Source organism: Tympanuchus pallidicinctus, unplaced genomic scaffold (assembly GCF_026119805.1).
Source record: "Tympanuchus pallidicinctus isolate F22 unplaced genomic scaffold, pur_lepc_1.0 scaffold2, whole genome shotgun sequence".
Taxonomy (NCBI): Eukaryota; Metazoa; Chordata; class Aves; order Galliformes; family Phasianidae; genus Tympanuchus; species Tympanuchus pallidicinctus.
The window spans coordinates 21262113-21283612 of NW_026294721.1; the positions used below are offsets into that span (position 1 = coordinate 21262113).

A 21500-nucleotide genomic window follows, 5' to 3' on the forward strand; every position below is an offset into this window, starting at 1 on the left:
AAAAGTATTTTATGGTTAATGCTAAAGTAAATTTAGATTTAAATGTGATAAATATAAAAAATGAGAAAACAAATTAACTTTGTATTTCTTTATGAAAGCAATTTGCTTAACTTTTAACCATTACTTCTTCCAATTTAGCATTCAACCATTGTATTCTTCACAAACTTACTGAAACACTAACCGTTAGCCATAGGATTCTGCTTAATATATTCTCTTCGTATACTGATGTTTTTAAGCAAGCACTGTCTGGCATGTGCTCTTCTCTCCTTCACAGGATCTTTGGCACACAAAGCAAAGATTGCCATATATTCCAAAGGGAGCAGTAATTTCACAAGTGCTTTATGCAGTTTCTGAGCAAATATCTGCCTCACTTGGTAGCACTCATCCTGTAACAAAATAAAACATAAGAATGCAACCGTAACAATTTTGTTAGAACAAAATAAAAATGGAAAACACCCAACTGGAATGATGGGGTGACATGTTTTAAAAATATCAACAAGTGTTGTATAATAAGTATTTGCAGCTTCAAGAACTCTCGAAAGCCACAATGAGCAATATTAAATAATCAATTTAGCAGCAACAAAAGCTCAGATGAAGGACTTTGAACTCTAAGAATCACTTCAATATAAAAGTAGTTACTTACGTTAATGACAAGCGCACAGAGTTGGAACTGTTCTGGGGTAATTATTTCATGGTAACACGGCTCCTGTGCAAGCTTCATTATTGCACTGCCAGCAGCTAATCGTAGTCGAGACATATCGGATTTACTATACAAACAGGAGGGAAAAACCCCAAAACTCTGCTTAAATTACTTGTGTATCACAATTTCTTTCTTTTTTCAACACCATTTACAACACAAGGTTCTTCCCAGTCTGACCAGCTCAACAGCTTCATGTTATTAAATTAACTTAATGACATTTGTGAAAATAAGGTGCTCTGCAGCTCTATCGCACTCTTTCTTGTCTGCTTACCACTACGTGAATCAAAGCAACCCATTTGTTACAGATTTCCCTTACCCTCTGAATGGAGATGTGGTGTAAAGTCACCCCACATTGGAAGATGCTTCACCCAAAATTTACCCAACATTTAAATGTATTAAACCTGATTGTTCAGTTTTTTTCAAAGAAACTCCTACAAGTCTCTCTGGAATGTCTTTTACTAGCAAGATATCTACAGTGCTCTACGCTATATCATGAGTAGACTGCAAGAAAGAATCAGTATGAAGAATATTTTCACGTGCACCATTCAGTCCTAAATTTTAAACTCCAGTCAGATCCACCTCCTATTATTCAATATTACCCAACATTACCCTTCACACGTTAAGATTCTAAAAGGATTCAAATTACTGTTTTTAGTACACAACTCCACAATAATGTTATTATAAGCCTAAAAGTAACAGAATCTGACCTGATTCGTTTCTGTTCTGTCAAATCTCCTTCACTGACAAGCATAGCTGATAACAGTCGGAGTGTGGAATTTGCAGATTTTGACTGGTTGTTTTTCATACCCAGCAGCCAGCGTACCAAAAGTTTAATTGCTTGCACCTATCAAAAATGGACAAACAATGAACTTTCTAGACTTGTTATGTGCTACAGTCCATTTCTATCAAACAGAAGCTTCCAAAGACTCCTACTTCTTAGAGTTGATATATTTTAAAAGGAACAGAACAAAGCAGTAATATTTACAGAAAGAGAAAGGCACTATCAGCTGTGGTTCAGTGCTTTCTCACAAGTACACCTATGACACCTGCTACATTATCAACAATAAAAGCAACTACACAAACCTTTCTAAAAACAGTCACAACTAGAATCACAGTAAATAGCCTATCAAAGAGAACAAAGAAAATTCAAAATCTCAATTTATATAAACTTTATTTACAGTCAATAAAGACTAATAACATCTCTGACAAGGAAAACTGCAACTTTTGGTTGTCTTAATTTTCTCAGCATTCAATATACTCAGCCAAGACACCAAAATGCATGGTTTCCACCAATTTTGTAATGGTGTATTTATATAATTGACAGAAAACCTAGAACAGTGCTTCTAAAAAAACCTCAAACACCCAATACAAAAGTAATTAAAGAGATTTACTACACTCCAAAGAGATTTATCAAACTCCTCAACTTCAAAAAAGTAAGTTTTAAAACTCAAACATATACATAGTTATTGGCAGCTGGCCATTCACCTTTGCTAGTACTTCTGGAGAAACTTCTTCATCTGGAGACCACAACTTTCCATTTTTCTCACCTGTTGACTACAGATACTCATGTAAGTTTAAGAACTGGTTCAACCCATACAGAAAATGTAGAGAGAAACAAAACAGAGTTTTGGACTGAGCTTTCTTTCATACAGAAGATTTTTCTATGACGTGACATCTCTTTACGAGTCATTTATAGAACATTCCTTTGAACCATTTTGCAAATACAAAGCAAAACAAAACAGCCCTGTTCCCCAATAACAAACACAGAGAATTGTAAGGACTTAATAAAAAAAGAAGATCTTACCCTGTCATTCATTAGAAGATCTTTTACAATGAAATTTGCAACAACAGATTTCATTGGAGAAGCAAACTGGTCTGGGGCCAACATAGAAATATGACCCAGTGAGACTAACGGAGTAATAAGTTGTTCTGGTACATCAGCATTCAAACTTCTACTAAGAGGCTGAGGAAAAAAGAATATGTATATATTAAAAATGAGCTGTAGATATGTAAATTATCATGCCTAAAAAACACCTTATTTTAATACTGGGCTGCAGACGACTTTTACAGGGGTTTTTTTTCCGTAAGAATTAGAAACATTTGCAAAACAGAATGGAGAAAGAATGCAATTTCCCAATTAACAGAATAATTAAAATCTCATGTGAGATAGGAGCAATATGATTTTATGTTCTCATCCTGTTTTGACAGTGAAACACATTAAATACTGGGAGAAATGGGAGGAAACTTGACTCTATGTTCTTCATGAGTTGTAGAAAGTTGAAAAGTAGCCAACAAGTGTCAGAAAATAATGGCCAAAAAAAGGCCATTATAATAAAGGTCAAAAAAAACCCCCTAAAACTAACAACTGTACAATCCTGAAAATAGTTGTTTCCACTGGTGATCAGTATTTCCTTCAAGACAACAGTTATGATAATTCCAGGTTGCTGTATCACTCAGTACCTTTCCACAGTAACATGATAGTAGAGAAGGGAACGTGAACTTGCACTCTCATGTAAGTCTAAGCAGAGAGATCACACTCTGTAAACTTAATTCAAAGATTTTCACACCTCTGAATTATATATACATTCAAAGATGGCCATGATGGAGAATCTATGATATTTTACAAGTGCATATTAATATTAGTGTTATTTAAGAGCTTATAGTGAAAAGGAACCTCTCTGCCCTACGTATGATTTTTTTTCCTTTACCACTTTTCTAAGTAGTAAGAGAGGAGTAAGCTAGTGTCTTCACTTGTAGATGTGTACTACTCTGCATTCACTTTCTGAGTGAGAAAGTAATGCACAGACACAGATCTTAGACAAGGAAACTCAATATGGTTTGAAAGTAGAGGATGTTATTCTCCATTTCTACTTTTCTGCTACATGCATTCTCGTGAGATCTGGTGTGGAGCATTCCAGCATATTTGCTTTATTTTCCTCTACCTTCTCCCATATAGACAAAAAAGGAGCACCTTATGTATCAGAATGTTACAAAGACTACAAGAAACAGAAATATTAATAATTTTCTATTGTAAAAGTAATGACAACTACCATACATCTGTAGGCTGACTTCATAAATTATCTGTTAACTAGAAGTAGAAATTAATCATTAGTCTCAACTAAGAACAGAAACAAATTTTAAAAACAAAAAAAAGGAAGACATACCTCAAAGATCTGAGCAAGTTGCACTTCTTTATTTGAAAATATGGCATGTATACAGTGAACAGCTTGTTTTGCCTGATGGGGAGTGCCTCTTTTTGCTTTCTGATGCAAAATTGGAATTAATGTTCTGTAAACATTAAATAAAATACTTCAAAATACAGTTTGCGATCTACAAAACATGAAACTTTTCACCTATACAGATACATCTCTACAGAACATGGTCTTACAAATCATGTGCTCCTTTGAAGTCAGTTCAAAAAAGACCATAATAAATTGAAAACAAACAAAATATTTAATATTACCTGCTGCACATCTGACTGTACACAGGCAGGAAAAGGCTCAGAGGGAAAAATCAAACATGAAAGAAAACAGTGATCAAAATAAGGTTATTAAGGTTATAGCGTGGGGGGAACCAACAGTGGGGGCTTGTTATTCCATCACGCTTGGAAGCAACGGGGCAGAAGAAAATTTGTAAAGCCTAGGAACAGCTGTTCAACATTAGTGGGTTTATAGGCTTTTACTGCTTTAAATTTAGGCTTTATTTGCAGTGTATGAGCAGATTAGGAACTGCTTAGAGTTTTGCATTTGAGACCCCTGAAATCTATTTTTGCTCATCAGTGGTCACTGAAGGAAAGCACAGGGCAGAAGCCACTGCAGGGACTCACAAGAGTGTGGGAAGGCTGGCCTGTCACCTAAGACAGCAATATTTGAGACATTAGCTCATGATGTTCAGCACTCAGTTACTGAGTCAAAATGACAGAATTGCTTACAGAACACCTGACACAGAAACATCTCAAAAAACGCTAGAACCATTTAGAATTTCCTGTCCATGAAGTGGGGCACAAAACCATTTGTTTCTCATGTGAGGAAGAACTTGGGCTGCTACCGGTGAACCCTACTCCAAAGGGCAGCGAGCAGTCTGCATACAGTTGGTTTAAAAAATAAAAATAAAGAAGCCAAACAGGTTACTTGAAACAAAACTATTTTTCATTTATGGTAAACATCACTGAACATATGAAATCTAGAACTACTGCCTATATTCTGACACATTTTTGCTCAGTAGTAATATTGCAAGTATTTCAATATATGAGAACTTGTAACCTCTAGTTTATAACCCAGATTAGTTAGTTACTAAAAGGCTGATTTTAACATTTTAGATGTCAGTCACCAAACTGTAAAGTCTGTGATTACTTAGTAGATTATGTAGCTTTAACCAACGTGAATACGATGACGACAACATATAGACAGCCTTTTATTCTTTCTTAGAAATTTATGCCTGCTTTTGGAACTTGTTTCTCAATTTGTTTCAAAACAGAGCTGTTAACTAGAGATCATGTTTTCATTCCTTACAAAGATAGAAATATCATGTGAAGGAAATTACTGTGCCAAGAAATTACATCTCCACCATATTTCTGTTGTTGCTTGTTTTGTAACCTGGGAAACATGCTACACTCTGGTTTTAACATGTCTATTATAAAAGGACTTTCAAAAGCAGGTAACATCTTAAATAAATAAATAATGTGAGAACAGGGATTTTAAAAATGAAGAGACAGAAACTTTGTGAAAGAATACAAAATGATGGAAGATAAGCTGTTCATATTCACAAGGCTGTAATGTAACTTCAGGGGCAATACTCTGAATTAACTACCAAGAGCCAGAAGTCTGGGTATGAGAAACAGCATGTAAAGAAACACACTCACGATCTTATCTGTGGCAGGTCTGTTTCTATTTTGTGACCCGTGTTTCTGAAAATCTGTATGGCTGCCTCAGCTACCTTATCATCTTCCATCCTGAGGCACTGCAGCAGAGACTCATAGGTCTCTGCAGAGTGAAACGAGGTAGGATGTGTAAAGGACAGAACCTGTAGATACATATTAAACCATAGGTATAAAGGTATATTTCTCCAAGGTAAGTGAATCATCAGAGAAAAACTTACAGCTGTTCAGGAGCCTTACCGTCAACAGAAATAGTTATTACATGCTCACATGAGATTATTACATTCAAAAACTACATTTTTGGAGAAAGTTATACGGACATTTTCAAATAAATTCATCTACATTTTATTCTTTAGGGCCTCCTTTCCTCCAAACATTTTATAAGATATAACATTATTTGAATATGGAAAAATAACTATTAAAATGAATATTTATCCAAAATTATTCACTTATATTCCAGTCTACTTAAAAACACTTTTCAACTAAATGTAATTGAACCGAAATCCTAATTTCTCCATAATCTCTGGTTTCTGAGCAGAAAAGAAATCAAGAAATCAAGAAAGTTAAAACAAGCACAGAAATTAATTACTGTCTTTTAATCTAAACTGATCGAATACTCATTATTTTAAATAGAAGTCATGTTAAATAAAAAACTAAGTGTGCAAGGATGCAAGAAGAGAACAAACCATTATCCCAGAAGAAAACTATATTATGTATAACAAAGTTCAAATAATACTTTGTAGGGAGATCAATTAAAAAAATGCACATGTTTTCTGTATTTTTTAATATTTATCTTATTTTGGTTTCTTTGATCAGAGTTGTTTGTATCAATATCTGAAGTGACTTTCTTAAAGGTATCCATGTCACACAGCAACTAAGTCTTCAACCTTAACAGCTTTCTTCTCTGAGCTACATGAACAAACAAACTTTACTCCCCTGTGTAATTCTGCATAACTGTTTCTAATGCATTGCTGCTGTTACCAAATTTGGTGCAATATGTCTCCATGAAGTTCAACTTGTTCATTCACACGTGAGAAAAGTCTCACCTCAATTATTTAAACTGCCCCTCCATGCCCTTCTTTCTGACTGTACAGCCTTCTTTATAACATATTGAAAATAAGCTACTAAATCTATCACAGATGTTATCCAGATATTTCAAGTCCTTCCTTCTCTCCTTCAGGCAATTCTCACTCATCAACACCTTCCCCCCTCCTTGTCTGCTTTCCTTACAGCACTGTACAAGCCAACAAGAAGCGCCTCTCCTACTCTGCCCTTTTCTCCTCTTCACACTTCATGTCCTTATCTTCCTCTTTGACTTCCCTAAGAAGAAACCAATTCCTGCTTTAAGGAGAATACTTCTATTCTGTGGTTCCTTTGTGAAACATACTTTTCCCAAAAACTGGTTATTTTTATATTATTTTCCCCAAGCAAGTATTAGCAATCAAAACCTTTCTGTCATTACAAAAGTTCACTAAATAATATCTTGCACATACTTAAAATATATTTAAATAAATACTACTACTAACATTCATTCTTAGCTACTTTAATGTAGATTATTTAATGTAAATTACCTTGAGAAGTTCAAGTCCTGCACGAATTGCAGTATCAGGACTTACACCCTCCTCTTCATCATCAGCTGTCCCCTCTATTGATTTATTCATCAATTTTACTAGTGCACTAAAACAAGAGATAGAAAAACAAACAAATAAATAAAAAAAAGAACTTGAAAACATGCAATGTCAAGTTTGAGCAGCAAGATTACCTGGTTTTGGCAATAATTTATGGGACAGTGATAGTCTGTTTGGTGTTTTTGTTATAATCTTTTTCTTAAATTAAACTCTTTCATTATTCCTTTTCTTTCTGACTTAGCTTACTGCAAAATTTAATTGCTTAGGTAAAAGACATGTTGGTAGCATTCAGATCAACACAGAGTAGCAAATGTTTCCAAACGTAATTAGGTTGCCAGACAAGTCTCAAAAGGAATACAAACATTCTCTTACTCAATCCCATAAAAATTAATAAATTCAGCTGTTATATCGAAGACCGTGCTGCAGTTAACTATGTGAGAGCTATGATCATCATATTCACACCTTACACCCCACAAATAGCAGTTTCACAGGGAACAACTGCTAAATTTTATCATCATTTATAGACGTAGCATTGCAAAGCAGTAAGAAAAAAAATCCCCTCTCCCCCCAAAAAAAAACAAAACCAAGACCCCACACTGCTAGAAATGCAAGATATTAATGTAAAATACATATTTTTAAATGTCTATCTACAGTTAGGGCAGACTAACCTGTATCACCCATCCCCAAGCAAATCTCTCTTTTTTTTTTTTTTTTTTTTTTTACTTAAATCAACTTTGTAACCATTCATGAGCTCCTATGATCTTCCAAACTTACCTAATGGCTTCTGAGTCAATATGTACAGGAGCAATTCTCTCCAAAAGAAATTTGACCATTTCCAGAAAGGGATTTGTTGGCTGCTTAGGATTTGCAAGTTTCCGGGCTATTTCTCTCTACAAGAATGTTAGATTACCAACAATAATTATTCTCACGTTAATTATTTCCTAAGCACGTTGAAGAAGTTAAAAATTAGTTCTTTTAATTACAGAAATTGTGTAAATAGTCAATGAAATGTATTTTAAGGAGGACTGCTGTTATTTCTGGATCTTTCTTTATCACATTACAGTGAAAGCAGGCATGCTTTGCAACAGCATTAAAACTCAAGATGCATGTAAACTTCTTTCTTAAGTGTTTCTTAAGGAAATGGAGACCAAATTCAAAACAAAACCAAGGGAGTGCTAAGTGCAACACAGACAGAATTTAAGTATCTATGTAGACAAGAGTAATTCATAGATCTGTATATAAACCTTGCTGCATGCTTCAGATTCCATAAGCAACAACAACAAAATGCAATAGAAGCTACAATGCTGCAGATATGGAGAAGCACTATGCCACTTCAGTTCCAACTGAATGTTCAGTTCAGATGTTCAGACTCCATGTTCTTGCCAGGGAATGTCTTGGAATCAAAAGCCTGCCTTTCCCCCTCTGAATGCAACAAGTATCAAAAACATTACATTCTGCTGCAAACTCAGCAGAAGGTGGTAGATACGAAAATATTTTTTATTTTGAACACAAGTTTAAAACTCAAGTCTCAAATAAATAATTTCTCAACCTTCCTTTTACTTCAAGTTTGGAAGCTGTAGATCTACGCAGACCAGGAAATTGCCCTAACCATTTTCAGATTGCCCTGAACAATCTTCAGGAGAGAAAATAAGTCTTCCCTTTGAAACTGCATCACTGCATTCCCAAATTGCAAAGTCAGCTATTTTAGAAAGAGATGTATTCCATACGTTAGTGGTTAGAACATAATTCTGAAGGCCATTCTGTTCTCTTCCCTGGACAATTACAGAGCCATTAGGCAAAAACCAAGAAGCCTGTGTTTGCTGATGCTCTGTATTGAGATTTCTGTCAACCAAATTGCTGCAATTGTTGGCACTGTAAATCTCTGGAAAAGCCTGATTTAATATTAATGTGTGTATTCTCAGCAGTGATATTAAATAAGTGAGAGAGAGAAAAAAAAATTGATCTCAAGATAATTTTGTACAAAGAAAAATGAACAAATAATATGCAGATGGTGCAATAGTTGTTGTGCTCATACTTATGTAAGTTCTATCAGTGCTGGGAGACAGTTTAAAACAGTTTACATAAAAAAGATTCTTAAAATGAAGTAAAAAAATGAAATTAGTTTTTTAAACTTAATGTTTGATCCTTATAACCCCAGGAAGGAATAAAGCCAGTATTTGTTTGCTTTTCTTAGGATGATTGCCAAAGATTGTATTATCAGTAATCTTTACAGGTTAATTAAAAAGGTATTTCATAGCAATGAGAAACATATATAAATAATATTAAGGTATCAAAATAGACCATTAGGTCTTAATAACTGTTTTAAGCACAAATATTTTAAAAAGTTTGCTTTTCCATTTCCTTACCACACAGACATCTGCCTGTTTACATGAACACGTTGGGCTAATCAACAGTTCAAGCTGGGACCGAAGCTTTTCATCATCGCCTAGAACCTGATTGAATTTCTTCACAAAATCTTGTGCTTTTCCAGGATCTGGAAGGTTTTCTATATAATTAAACACAGTTTATTAAGATAAATTTGCTACTTCAGTATGACAACATTCATAAAAAAATAATTTCCAAGAACATTGTAACAGCAGTTTAAAGAACTTATTAACACTTACTTGCTATGGTCATCAGCTTCCCAAACATGGCAGCACTGTTTGCTTCTGACTGGGGACAACAGCAAACAGAAACAAACAAAAAAACATCAGCACTGTCTCCCTCATGAAAATATACCTTTAAGATCATCTGTCAGTTCTATTGCAGCAGCATGTTCTATTGGAAAAAGACCTAAAAAACTGAACAACCAGTTCTAATAAACAAAGAAAATCCCTCAACATTAAACCCAAAACACTAAAGGTAGCCTCCCATACTAAAACCCCCAAATTAAATGCATTTAAAGTCTCTGCTAGTTTGAAGATTTACTTTTAAAAGTATACTTAAAAATTTAGAAAATATTCCACTTAGAAAATGTTAAAGCCTATACAGTGAGAATCAGGAATTCTATCAAAAATGAACAAAAACTTGAAAAACCACATTAATTTCTTCTGAAGAAATTTAAGGAGGCCATACACTTGGCAAGCATTACTGAAAGCAACTTAATGTCAACAGAACTCTGTCTACATGTTGAAATCAAAAGTCAGCTGAACAAATAATATAGCATTAAAAAAAAGGTAGATTAATCTAACAAGTCCATCTGATAAAGTATTATTTTTTTCAAAACCGTACTGTGGGCTGCTTATGCAAGTCTAGTAATTCCCGTACGTGACTCCTCAGCATGTTCTGGCACTTCCACATCTCATTCAGTGCTCTGAAAACGTGCAAAATCAGAAAGAAAAACATGATTCGTTTGTCACAATAACATGCTGAATGTAGTGTTAAATAAATTATCTTGCTTACTAAGTGCAACACCTGACTGAGTGAATCAAATCCACAAAGTATTAATAACAACAATTCTAAACAAAATAGATCATTTTTCATTTTTATTCATCTACTTGTATCAATTTCATGTATATAGCACAATGAGAATGTATTGTTCTCACAGGATGAAGACTTAAAACAAATCTTCTCAAATATCAAGGTGCCTTCTTGTCTAAAGGCCTCGTGCAGTTTGTATGTAAAATTATTGGAGCTAAAGGAAACATTTTGAAATAAAATCACAAATACCGTTAAGCATCAGTTACCTGTAATGTTATTTAAGTCTTGATAATATAAGCAGATGATGTTAGAAAAAAAAAGAAACAAAACAGTATTAGCTGAATTGGAATTATACTCACTTGACAGCATTTGGATCCAAGCTGGCATACAAATAGTACAAGCATTTCATTCGCTCTTCTGTTTCCAAATTGTGTGGAACAAGATACTGAGCAAAGATTTTTTCTACTAGTAATCTGCAGGAAAAGAAGAGAGAAAATCTGTACATTTCCAAAACTAGTATTATCTTTTAGATGAGCTGAAAGAAAAAAAAAAAAAAAAGGAAAAAACAACAACAGAAATTAGATTTTTCCCCCACAGAAGAAAAGTGGCCTCTTCCCATCTGTAAAGATAACCTCCACTGCTGATAGAAAGATTACCAAGAACTGCTCCTTGAGAGCCTTTCCATTAAATTTCATCTTTAAAAAGATGAAACATTTTGTCAGCATTCAAATTCTCCTTTTTCTCCAGGTTTGAAGAATCTTAGTTCATCCTCATGCATAAGTGAAAGAGATACAGACAGTAGAAAGCCCAGATAAAGAGGAGCGGATATAAAAATTTAACTGAAGTGGAAGTAAAAGTGAAGAGCCGACGCATCCTAGGGGGAAGGGTAAAATAAAATAGTAGCATTTGACAAACACAAAATATTTGAAACTGTTATTTATAACGCAGAAAGTAAAGTGAGCATTGAAAAGGTAGAGAAAAAGAACAGCAAAATGTATAGAGGAAAAGGAGCACAGGGAAACCCAAGTAAGTGCAAACCAAGCCAACAAGAACTTTATCCAGTTATCTTTCTTAAAACAACAACAAAATCCTAACAACAACAGAAGTAGACATACCGAGAGTTGTCAATAAAATGCAAAACTCAAGCTACTGTATGACTGTATAGCCCATTAGTAACACTCCAAAATGAAAGAACATTCAGATATTCATCTAATTCTTAGCAGTGAGAGCTGTGCACAGCGTCCAGTCGCACATTACCATATTAACAGACATTTTGAATTTACAGACTTTGCTACGATTCCTGGTAAGTACCCAAGGAGTGCCTTGTACAAAGAACAGAGAAAGCAAAACAGGTCAAATGTAAGTTATTTCAACACAAAGAACATTCAAAAGGACATGAAGTCAAGGCAGAGGAATAAAAGTATGACTATGAATATGAATACAGTTATCACAAGGCATTCCATTGACATTAAAGAGAACTTGTTTTTTTCCCTTTAGGTGTTCATTTTCACTACTGCTGACTTGGAAAACAGGGTTTTTAGATCTCAGGAGATTCCATCTCTGTTTAATAGAACAGGTGATTGGAGGCATCAGAGCTACCTGCTTTACTAATCCTTGAACAGTGCTGTAGTCCATGTCTCCACAGATACATTTTCAAAAACAGCTGTCAATACAAATCGTGAGGCTGTATTATGCCTTCCATGTCAGCTAGGGTAAAGATTTACGAATAGGTGGTACCTATGGAACACTGACTTTTCTCCTGTGAGGAAAGTCATTCACTGGCATATTAAGAGCTGGCAACAGGGCAGTGTTTATGAAGTAGTTATCTTGCACCATTCCCTATGCATCTGTTGTAAGAACCTCAGCACATCCAGGTGATAAACTACCTTTCCAGTTGCAAGTTCTCAGACTTGAGCACAGCATACCAATACTTAATGTTAGATCAAAAATATTAGAAAGTGTTAACATTAAGGATGTCCAGAAAAAATTTCTTCTGTTCCACCTCATGCCTGAATACTATGTGATACTGCAGTACTTATTTTCTTTTGAAAGGCTAGTGTCATTCCACATGCACAGAGGAAAACACTGCAAGGCTCAGAAAGCTGTTCACCATTATATTTTATCCTCCTTCCATATGGAAAGAATTCAGGCCAAAAGTTGCCAATTTTGACTTCTACTTGTATGTTTAAAGGCCTGGAATGGTTGAGTCTTTAAAATCATAGCACTTTTACAATTCTACTACTTTAAGTACTATCTTTAGAACTCTATCAATAACAACATTGAAATACATTTACTTCATAGAATCATAGAACAGGCTGGGTTTGAAGGGACCTTAAAAGACCACCTAGTTCCAATGCTCTGCCATGGGCAGGACTACCACCCACCAGATAAGGCTGTCCAGGGCCCCATTCAACCTGGCCTTGAGCACCTCCAGCATGGGGAATTGGCAGCTTCTTTAGTCAGCCTGTACCAGTGCCTCATCATGCTCTGAGTATCAAATTTCTTCCTAACATCGAATCGGACCCTTTCCTCTTTTAGCTTAAAATAGTGCCACTTGTCCTGTCTTCCACTCTAAGTACATCACCCAATGAGACAGACCAAAAATTTCATTGTCCAACCTTAAAAACTAGCAAAATTTTGACTAAAATTCCAGGTATTAGCCAAACTAGAAGAACACTGAGAATCCAACTGCCAGTCTTTCAGTGTGGACACCCAAAATGCAAACAGCATGCAGTCACTGCACTCAAAAGACTGCCTTATATGGCTTAACAAGACTCCTAGAAGACAATCACATTCAAAGAAACGGAGCTTTGATGATGTTATCCTTCAAAATTCCTTGACTTGCTTCCTTCACAATATTCTGCATTTCCAACAAGCTGGAATACTGAAAAAAAATCTGACACATTCACCATAGAACTTTGATAGAACTTTGATTCATTCCCTGAATGCTGAATGAGCTATGAACACATCAGAAAAAAATACAAATCTCTCCAGCATATTTGACATACACACAAATACAATAATGGCTTTGTATAAATTACATGGAGATTTCCTAGTTGTTGCCACTCTTTGATAATTCTACCTCAGCAGACTTCCAGTGTACAATTTTTTTTTTTTTTAATAAAGCAATTAATAAAATATGTAACAGAAACAGTTATGACCAGCAAGACAAACAAAAGCAAGATCCTTCACAACTGCAGCAGTGTTTTGTGATACAGAATTAAATGCAATAGGTGGCAATTGAAGGATGCTGTCACCCATTTGGGCTAGTTACTAAGATTATGCAACATACTGAAGCAGTAGACTGTATATGCAAGATGCTAAAAAACACTATAAAGGTATGGCTGGATTCCAGGTCTGCTATGTTAGAAATCTAAGCTCAATTTCTATCATTGTGTGATTTCATAGTTTGACTTTTCTTGTGAAAAGACAAAGAAGTAAGAGCTGAAAACTATCTTCCAAAATCTAAGCCAAAATTCTTTCTCTCCCAAGCAAAAAACAATATTTCTAAACTAAAGGGACTGAGTGACAAAACAGGAAAAATTAGACAATGGTGGAAGCACTTTCTGACATTTCTTCAGTTTCTGTTCTAACTAAAGGGTCAATTTCTATGTAGTCTAACAAAAGGAGATGTCATTGTGGTACATACATGTATAGTACTCACAGATCGTTGATTTTAACATGCTAACCTCTGGGAAGTAAAAGACAAACACAGCAGAGCATAATAAAAGCAAAATCTGATGGCTTTTTTCCATGCAGAGGTTAGTTAATGACAATTTACCATCATAGCAGACATAGTTCTATCAGTACATAGCATAAATACAAGAACAGATAATGCAACCATCCTGGAGTTCTTAATACATCTTTAGTAATTATTAATTTAATAAACATAAACCCACGTGTACAGAATGTAATATAACAGCTTTTTCATGATAAGCACATATTTTCATTTTCAGAGCATCTCTTATCACTGTACAATTAAAATTAGGAAGGCTTAGGTTGACTCACTTGTCATCAATGCTATTTTGATAATATATGTGCAAAAGTTTATCCTTTATCCAGCTCACTTTCTCTGCAGCATCTTTTCCAGCCTCGGCATGAAGACAGTATTTCTTGTATAGCTGGGCAAGACCCATCATAGCTTCTTTTCTCACTCGCCACTTGAGAAGGAAGAGAAGGAGATGAGGAAGTAGCTTTGGTAAACAGGTATCAAGCATACAAAATACAGCAAATATGTAGAAGCATAAAAAACAAAATGGCCACATTCTGCTCTCCTACATTTAGGCTCTGCAAACACTGAAAAATTAAGAGTTTCTAAATTAAACTTTGTAATACCTATTCATTTCTTCTGTTTACTATGCAAGGTATTATCTGTAAAGAGTAATCCATTGCTCCCATGTGCTGAGCAAAGAAAAACTAGGAGTTTGGTGGTATTAAAACTTAAGGTGAGCTTAACAGGCATGTCTGAATAAATGATTTCTTAAGCCAGGGTTTGGAATATTTATGTATTCAGAGTTGGGCACCAAGCAGAGGTGGCAGCTTTTTTTCATTAGCCTTAAATTGGCAAACTTGTCTAGGAATCTACACCTTAGACTTAGCTGAGCTTGCTAAGGCTTCAACTCTGAGACCACTTTCCACAACAGTGAGAAAGCCTCTTTTTGCCTAAGCTTTGAAGTAATCACTGGAAGAGTGTGTTAAAGAAAAAAAAGAAAGAAAGAGCTGTCTGCAGCTTCCAGTTTTTGGTGATTGCTACTCTACCCATTCATGTAAACAGGAAATGTCCCATTAACACTTTGACAGGATCTACAGGCCTTCTTACACTGACTTGCTGAAGAAACCAGAAGAAACCATTTTCACAACAGATGAAGGATTAATTGAGGGAGAGAATAGTATCTCCCACTTAATAGTCTGCATAGAAAATCTTGGTTAACTAGTAAAACTCCTTCACCAAAGACTACAGGTCCGAGTTACAACACTGATCGTGATAATCCCTTACCTGTTGGAATAGTTAATTCCTACCACAGAATTAAGAATAACAGCAATTAAAAAAAGGAAACAAAAAACATTAGCTGACAAAAGCCACAGTGCTTTTTAGTACATATAGAAAATGAGGAGTTAGAACTAATTAATTCAGAAGGTATTAAAGAAAATCCCTTCATGCTAACAATCATCTCACTCTGACTCGTTGGAAGTGGCAGTGAGAAGCAGGAGTTAGCCTAAACATTTTAGGTCTCATAAATAACTTTGGGGGGGGGATAATTGTCTAATAGGTGAGGGGGGGAAAAAAAAAAAAAAAAAAGGAAGTGGTCTTAATCATGCCTGAACATTGAGTAAGGTCACACTACAGGGACGAAGAGTTGCTTTATAATAGCGAATATAATATACTCAAAATCAGATTTATTAGGTATAAAGATGACAAATCCCTTCTCTCCAAACCCAAACCCATTACAGTAACATTCTCATCTAAACATGTTAATGTAAAAAGGAGAAAATCATTATAAAAGAATTAAAGGGGTTATCTAGAATGGCATGCTTTTCAGAAATAACACTGCCTACCAAACAGGAACAACAAAAAAAATCGGCATTGCTACATATCACCCTCCGAAACACTACTGAACCACGTCCAAAACAGTGAAAACAGAAAAGCATAAATAAACCGTGATAAAACTGAATGTAAAACCTTGATAAACCATTGCAAAGTTTCCAAACTGGTACTGTAAGCATGTAAATTAAAACACGTTCACCAAAGACTCCAGAAACAGGAAGCATTCAAGGCTCCTTTTTAGGATTGAAATCCAATTTTATTCCAAGACAATAGTCTGAGAAGGATTCTTAACTTAAGTATAATCAGAAGATGTTTAAAAACAGATTTACTAGGAAACAGTAACAAAATCATCAAGACCAGATGGTATCCTAACCATGATTTCTACAGGAATTTAGAAATGATGCATCAAATACTAACTATTCCATTACTGCAATCTGTCAATGAACAGATTGAACAATTGTCCAGGAAAATGGCAAATGTGAAATGATTTTTTCCAAATGATTCCAAGAGAAAGAATGCCACACATCAGAAAATGTGATTTTGAATGGGAAAACAGACTGAAACAAAACAATAAGAGCAATAAAGTGCAGACAACAACAACAACAACAACAACAACAAAAATTAAGAGAATTAATCATTATGATTTACGTAAAGGGAAGTTATATCTAACAAAAACTTAATTATATCAGACCCACAGGGATGGCAGTAAAATTCACTGAGGCCCCCAGAAATTACTAACTAAAGCATAGGAGTCAAAAGGCAGAAACAAGTGGCTGGTATTCCACAAGGAGGGGAATCTATGGATGGAATCAGGAGGGAATTTGTTTCACTTAATAAAAAGAATTAGAAAATTAACTGAACATTGAGCATACAATTTGTTGATATAGGGCATCTGAGGTAGTAAAATCTAATGGTATGATAAATAACTATAGAAAAATGTTATGCTACTGAACCATTACAACATAAAATGAAATAAACTCAGATTAAGATCAGGTTTTCCCACCACCTGCACTAACTGCATGAACAGCACTGGAATGATGAAAGATACTGAAGTCAATATGAAAGTTCTCCAAAGCTGTGGGCTCAGTATACAGAGGTAGTGCAAAAGACAAACAGAATGTTAAAGAGTAAGAAAAAAAATTCTGTCACTAAGAATGTACACAATATTGTACGTATTTTGAATGCCAGGCTGAGTCTGGTTACCTTGGTTCCACCAGGACTGCAGAACAACCAGACAAGAATGATCAGAGGTATGAAATGACCTGTGTGGAAGTCAGTCAGGTGAGTCTTTATCTTGGAAAGCAGAGAAGTGGAGAATATAAGGTATACATATTTGTTAACTGTAAGTGGGACAGCTTTGTTTTTTTCTTATTATTATTTCATATAATGCAAGAACTACATTTCAAGAACTACTTCTTCCCCCACACATATATTAAACATGAAGAGGTGCCAGGGACACCCAACAAGTACAAACAGGTGAAAGGAAGACCTTACTAAATTCAAGGGAGAAAGTTCCATTGAAAGCTAGGATGAACATGATCAACTGAAGAAATCCTTAAGAGACAAACTGATGTAAGCCAGAACTGATCGCTGTGTGAATTATACTAGGCTGTAGAATCCTTCGGCCTAAATCTGTGTTGTTACTCCTATGCTCTTATAGTATTCCTCATTAACCAATGACTGTACTTGCTTGACAGCGTGCGATTGGTGTTTCCATAATATGCCTATCTTTGTTAAGATGAAAATTATTTTCCCCAGAGCATTCTATTTAATGGCTACCTTCAAGATTCTCTACTTCTGCGGGGTTTGTTTGTTTGTTTTTACTTTTATCAATGACATTAAAGGCAGAGACATTCTTGAAAATAAAGTATTAGCACTTACTCGCTTGTCTAGTGTTCTTTCCCTTACGAAGCCAAGCAGCTGGTCATTGACTAAGGAGAGATCTCTCTTGCCCGCAGTAATAATTGTAACAATAACATCATGTCGAATAGCTTCCTCTGGGTCATGTGACCGAACCTTCAAATATTCTGTTACAGTGAGAAACAATGAGAAGTTTGGCTTTTTGCACATATTCTGCAACCTACTAGTAATTACAAATTGAATTCACATATTCAGTCATATGACAACAATAACCTTATTTGCAACAGGCAATTCTGAAAAGAAAAAAAAAAGCTCCTTAGAATATACTGAAACTGAGTAAGGGGAAGAAAAAAAAAAAAAAAGAAAAAGATAAAACAAATATTTATTTCCAGAGAGATAAGAAAATAAATAATTTATAAATCAGAGAGATAAGAAAATAAATAATTTATAAATAACTGGCTATTGTTAAAATTTCATTGTATCAAAAAAGAACAGTATTTTTGGTTACATCTGAAATTCTGCTCGTTGTTGGAACGATGAAGAACTGAAGGAACAAACTTTTTCTAAATTCAATGGAGGAGAGCATAGAGGAACACCAACTATTTTTGAAAATAATTCTGCATGTGGCAAAATATTTGCATTCATGTGGCAAAACTTGCTACAGAATCTGAAAATACTTTAAAACTGCAATGGTAGCTTCTTGAGGATTCATTGTAACAAAGGCCACACAATGTCAGGCATTCCACGCACACGCATGCTTTTTCCTCATACGGCTGTCTTCACCAGAAAGCAATTCTACATTAGTAAGCTCCCCCATTCAGCATCAAGCATTGGACTTGATACATTTTAGAACTTTACTGTTATGTACAGAAGTAATTACATTCTATCCTGCTCATTTCTTAAATCATTCTAAATACCAGTAGTAGCATCTCACCAGTGAGGTCTTTTGCTAAGTCTGGATGGTTCATTAAACAATGACTGGCGAATTTCACACTCTCTAATCTCACAGGGACATGGATATCATTGAACCTAGAGAGATAGAAGACTATGAATGTTAATTTTTAATTAACCTTGCAAATCAAGATTATTCTCTATGTAGTAACACGTGTTGGTAGTATGTCCCATTAATTATTAGAATGTTTTTAGATGACAAAATAATACATTACAAACATTCTGAATTTATTTTCATAATCATGAAAGCATAAAATCATAGAATGGCCTGAGTTGAAAAAAACCCATAATGATCATTTAGTTTTCATAACGCTCCTCAGATAAGTTTGTTGCTATTTCTGAAATAAAGTAAGAACTAAAATTAAAGCATAAATACACTATATTGTAGATGAAATGTTGGCACGTTTGTTTTCATTCAGTGACAAAGTTCTCCCCATCACACGTTCACTATCAATCACCACTATACAGTAAATATTTTATATATATACATACATATCATATAAATATATGAAATTATAAAGAACCTATGTATACATCCATATAACATGTATTCTTTAAAAACATTTGCTTTTGTAATGCTGAATTTCTATATTTACTTCAAAGTAAATGACCTCATTTAGAAGATAAAAGTCAAATAAAACGTACAGTTGCAGATACAGCTGAACAGTAAACACAGCAGTATTGTCTGGAATTTCATTCTGTGTAATTTATGCCATGTATCTAATGTAGCTATTTCTCTAATCCATATCCTCATAGGAATACGGCAGCAATCATTCAGGCTTTTCATTCTAAAATGCAGCCCTACGCAACTCCCTGATTCAAAGACTTAAGGAAAGAATTTGTTCAAATACAAGAAAACAGCTACATTCCCTGACAACACAAAATCGCATCACTATCAGGAAAATTCTGCAAAACAAGAATGAAAATTCAGAGTTCTACCACTACTTCTCCTACCGCCCAAGAAAGCACTGCCAGAGAGGACGATTTTGTGTGGCCAGATCAGAATCTTTAGAGCCAAAGAGTTTAGCCAAAAGTCGAACAACAGCCAAACGTTCTTCTCCATCATTGCTCTGAAAATCAAAAAATGAAAAAGAAACTGCAATTCATTACCTGTGATATCTTAAGAATAGCTCATGGCTTCCATTTCCTTCTGTTTTTATAATTTAGATTGTAAGGTAATTTCAAATAATTTTTTATAAACTCCAATCTTTCTAATTAAATTAGATTATTAAATAAATATAATTAAACACACACAGACACACACAACCTGTATAAAAGCCCAAAGTTTAAAATGTTAGTCATTGATTAGAAGACTATGCTTGGAAAACGCCTTTCAGGGATAAAATAAATAAATAAACAAGCAAATCTATAACCCAGTTTGAATAAAATGTATTTCTAACTTTTCAACAGCAAATAGTCTCATTTTTGTTTTAAAACATACTTAGGATTTCTATGCATGTGAAAAATAAATAGCAACTAAGATTTTCAAAATAGATGTGCACAAATAAAAGATATTAAAATAAAATGATGTAATTTCATTGGTTACCCATTCCTTATGTTTTATTGTCCCTATACCCTATGTGTGCAAATGCACACATACAATTCTTCACAATTCTTACCAGACACACCTTTCTAATTTAAAATCAAAACAAAAGGATAAATCAGCTACCTCCAAAGATTCATCACCAGTCAACTGAATTACGCTGACTATTAAGAACATGACAAAATATTTGGAAACAATTCCTCTATTACTAAAACATTATTTCACAAAATGAAATACTGCAAATCAATACAGAAGCTGGCAGCCTTGCATTTCATGAGTTAAGCCAGTCACATCCCAATTATTTCACAAACTTCAAGTGAAATCCAAAGATTAAGTACATACAGCTTTCAGACTAGATCATATGGATTTATGACTGCAATGCTGTTACACATTGTGTGCACGCATAGTACGCATTTGCAAGCACAGAAAGCACACAGTCGTATTTAATGCTTTGGTGCCTTTATTTTAACAACAAATGTAATATTAAACAAAAATGACAACTAGAATTTTTATCATGCTAATGAACGCTTATTCATCTACAGCACCTCACACTTCAATATCCATTTAAATTTTATTATTTGTCCCACGCTACATTGCAACCTACCTTCAGTTTGAATTCAAGCTGGGGCATGACAGACAGCAATAAGTGAGGATCTATGGCAAAAAGCTCTTGTATCAAGTCAAATACATGTTCTGATAAGTCACTTACTGAAGACTTTCCCAGTACCAGAACCTGGTTAAAAAACTAGAATGAAAGCATTATTATTCAGCAGATTTCACAGAATCATGGAATCATAGAATACTTTAGATTTGGAAGGGACCTTTAAAGGCCACCCAGTCCAATCCCCTGCAATGTACAGGGACACCTACAGCTCAATCAGGTTGCTCAGAGCCCCGTCTATGAGCCTCTTCCTTGAATGCCTGCAGGGATGGGGCTTCCACCACCTCTCTGGGCAACATGCGCCAGCACCTCCCCA

General features: G+C 34.8%; 1 protein-coding gene across 2 annotated transcripts in view; it reads right to left on the bottom strand.

Annotated features, from left to right (window-relative positions):
* The window catches only part of PDS5A (PDS5 cohesin associated factor A), a 72391-nt gene that overhangs the window by 14449 nt on the left and 36442 nt on the right, over positions 1-21500 (bottom strand). For both annotated transcript variants that reach the window (XM_052681718.1, XM_052681719.1), the window contains exons 8-25: positions 21128-21268; positions 19935-20050; positions 18964-19058; positions 18051-18196; positions 14633-14784; positions 10984-11097; positions 10436-10517; positions 9829-9877; positions 9571-9710; positions 7979-8094; positions 7148-7253; positions 5562-5722; positions 3865-3988; positions 2505-2663; positions 2186-2254; positions 1408-1544; positions 644-767; positions 182-386 (exon numbers count right to left, since the gene is read on the bottom strand). In XM_052681718.1, the coding sequence (XP_052537678.1) occupies positions 182-386; positions 644-767; positions 1408-1544; positions 2186-2254; positions 2505-2663; positions 3865-3988; positions 5562-5722; positions 7148-7253; positions 7979-8094; positions 9571-9710; positions 9829-9877; positions 10436-10517; positions 10984-11097; positions 14633-14784; positions 18051-18196; positions 18964-19058; positions 19935-20050; positions 21128-21268 (2236 nt within the window). The remainder of the gene's footprint in view (positions 1-181; positions 387-643; positions 768-1407; positions 1545-2185; positions 2255-2504; positions 2664-3864; positions 3989-5561; positions 5723-7147; positions 7254-7978; positions 8095-9570; positions 9711-9828; positions 9878-10435; positions 10518-10983; positions 11098-14632; positions 14785-18050; positions 18197-18963; positions 19059-19934; positions 20051-21127; positions 21269-21500) is intronic.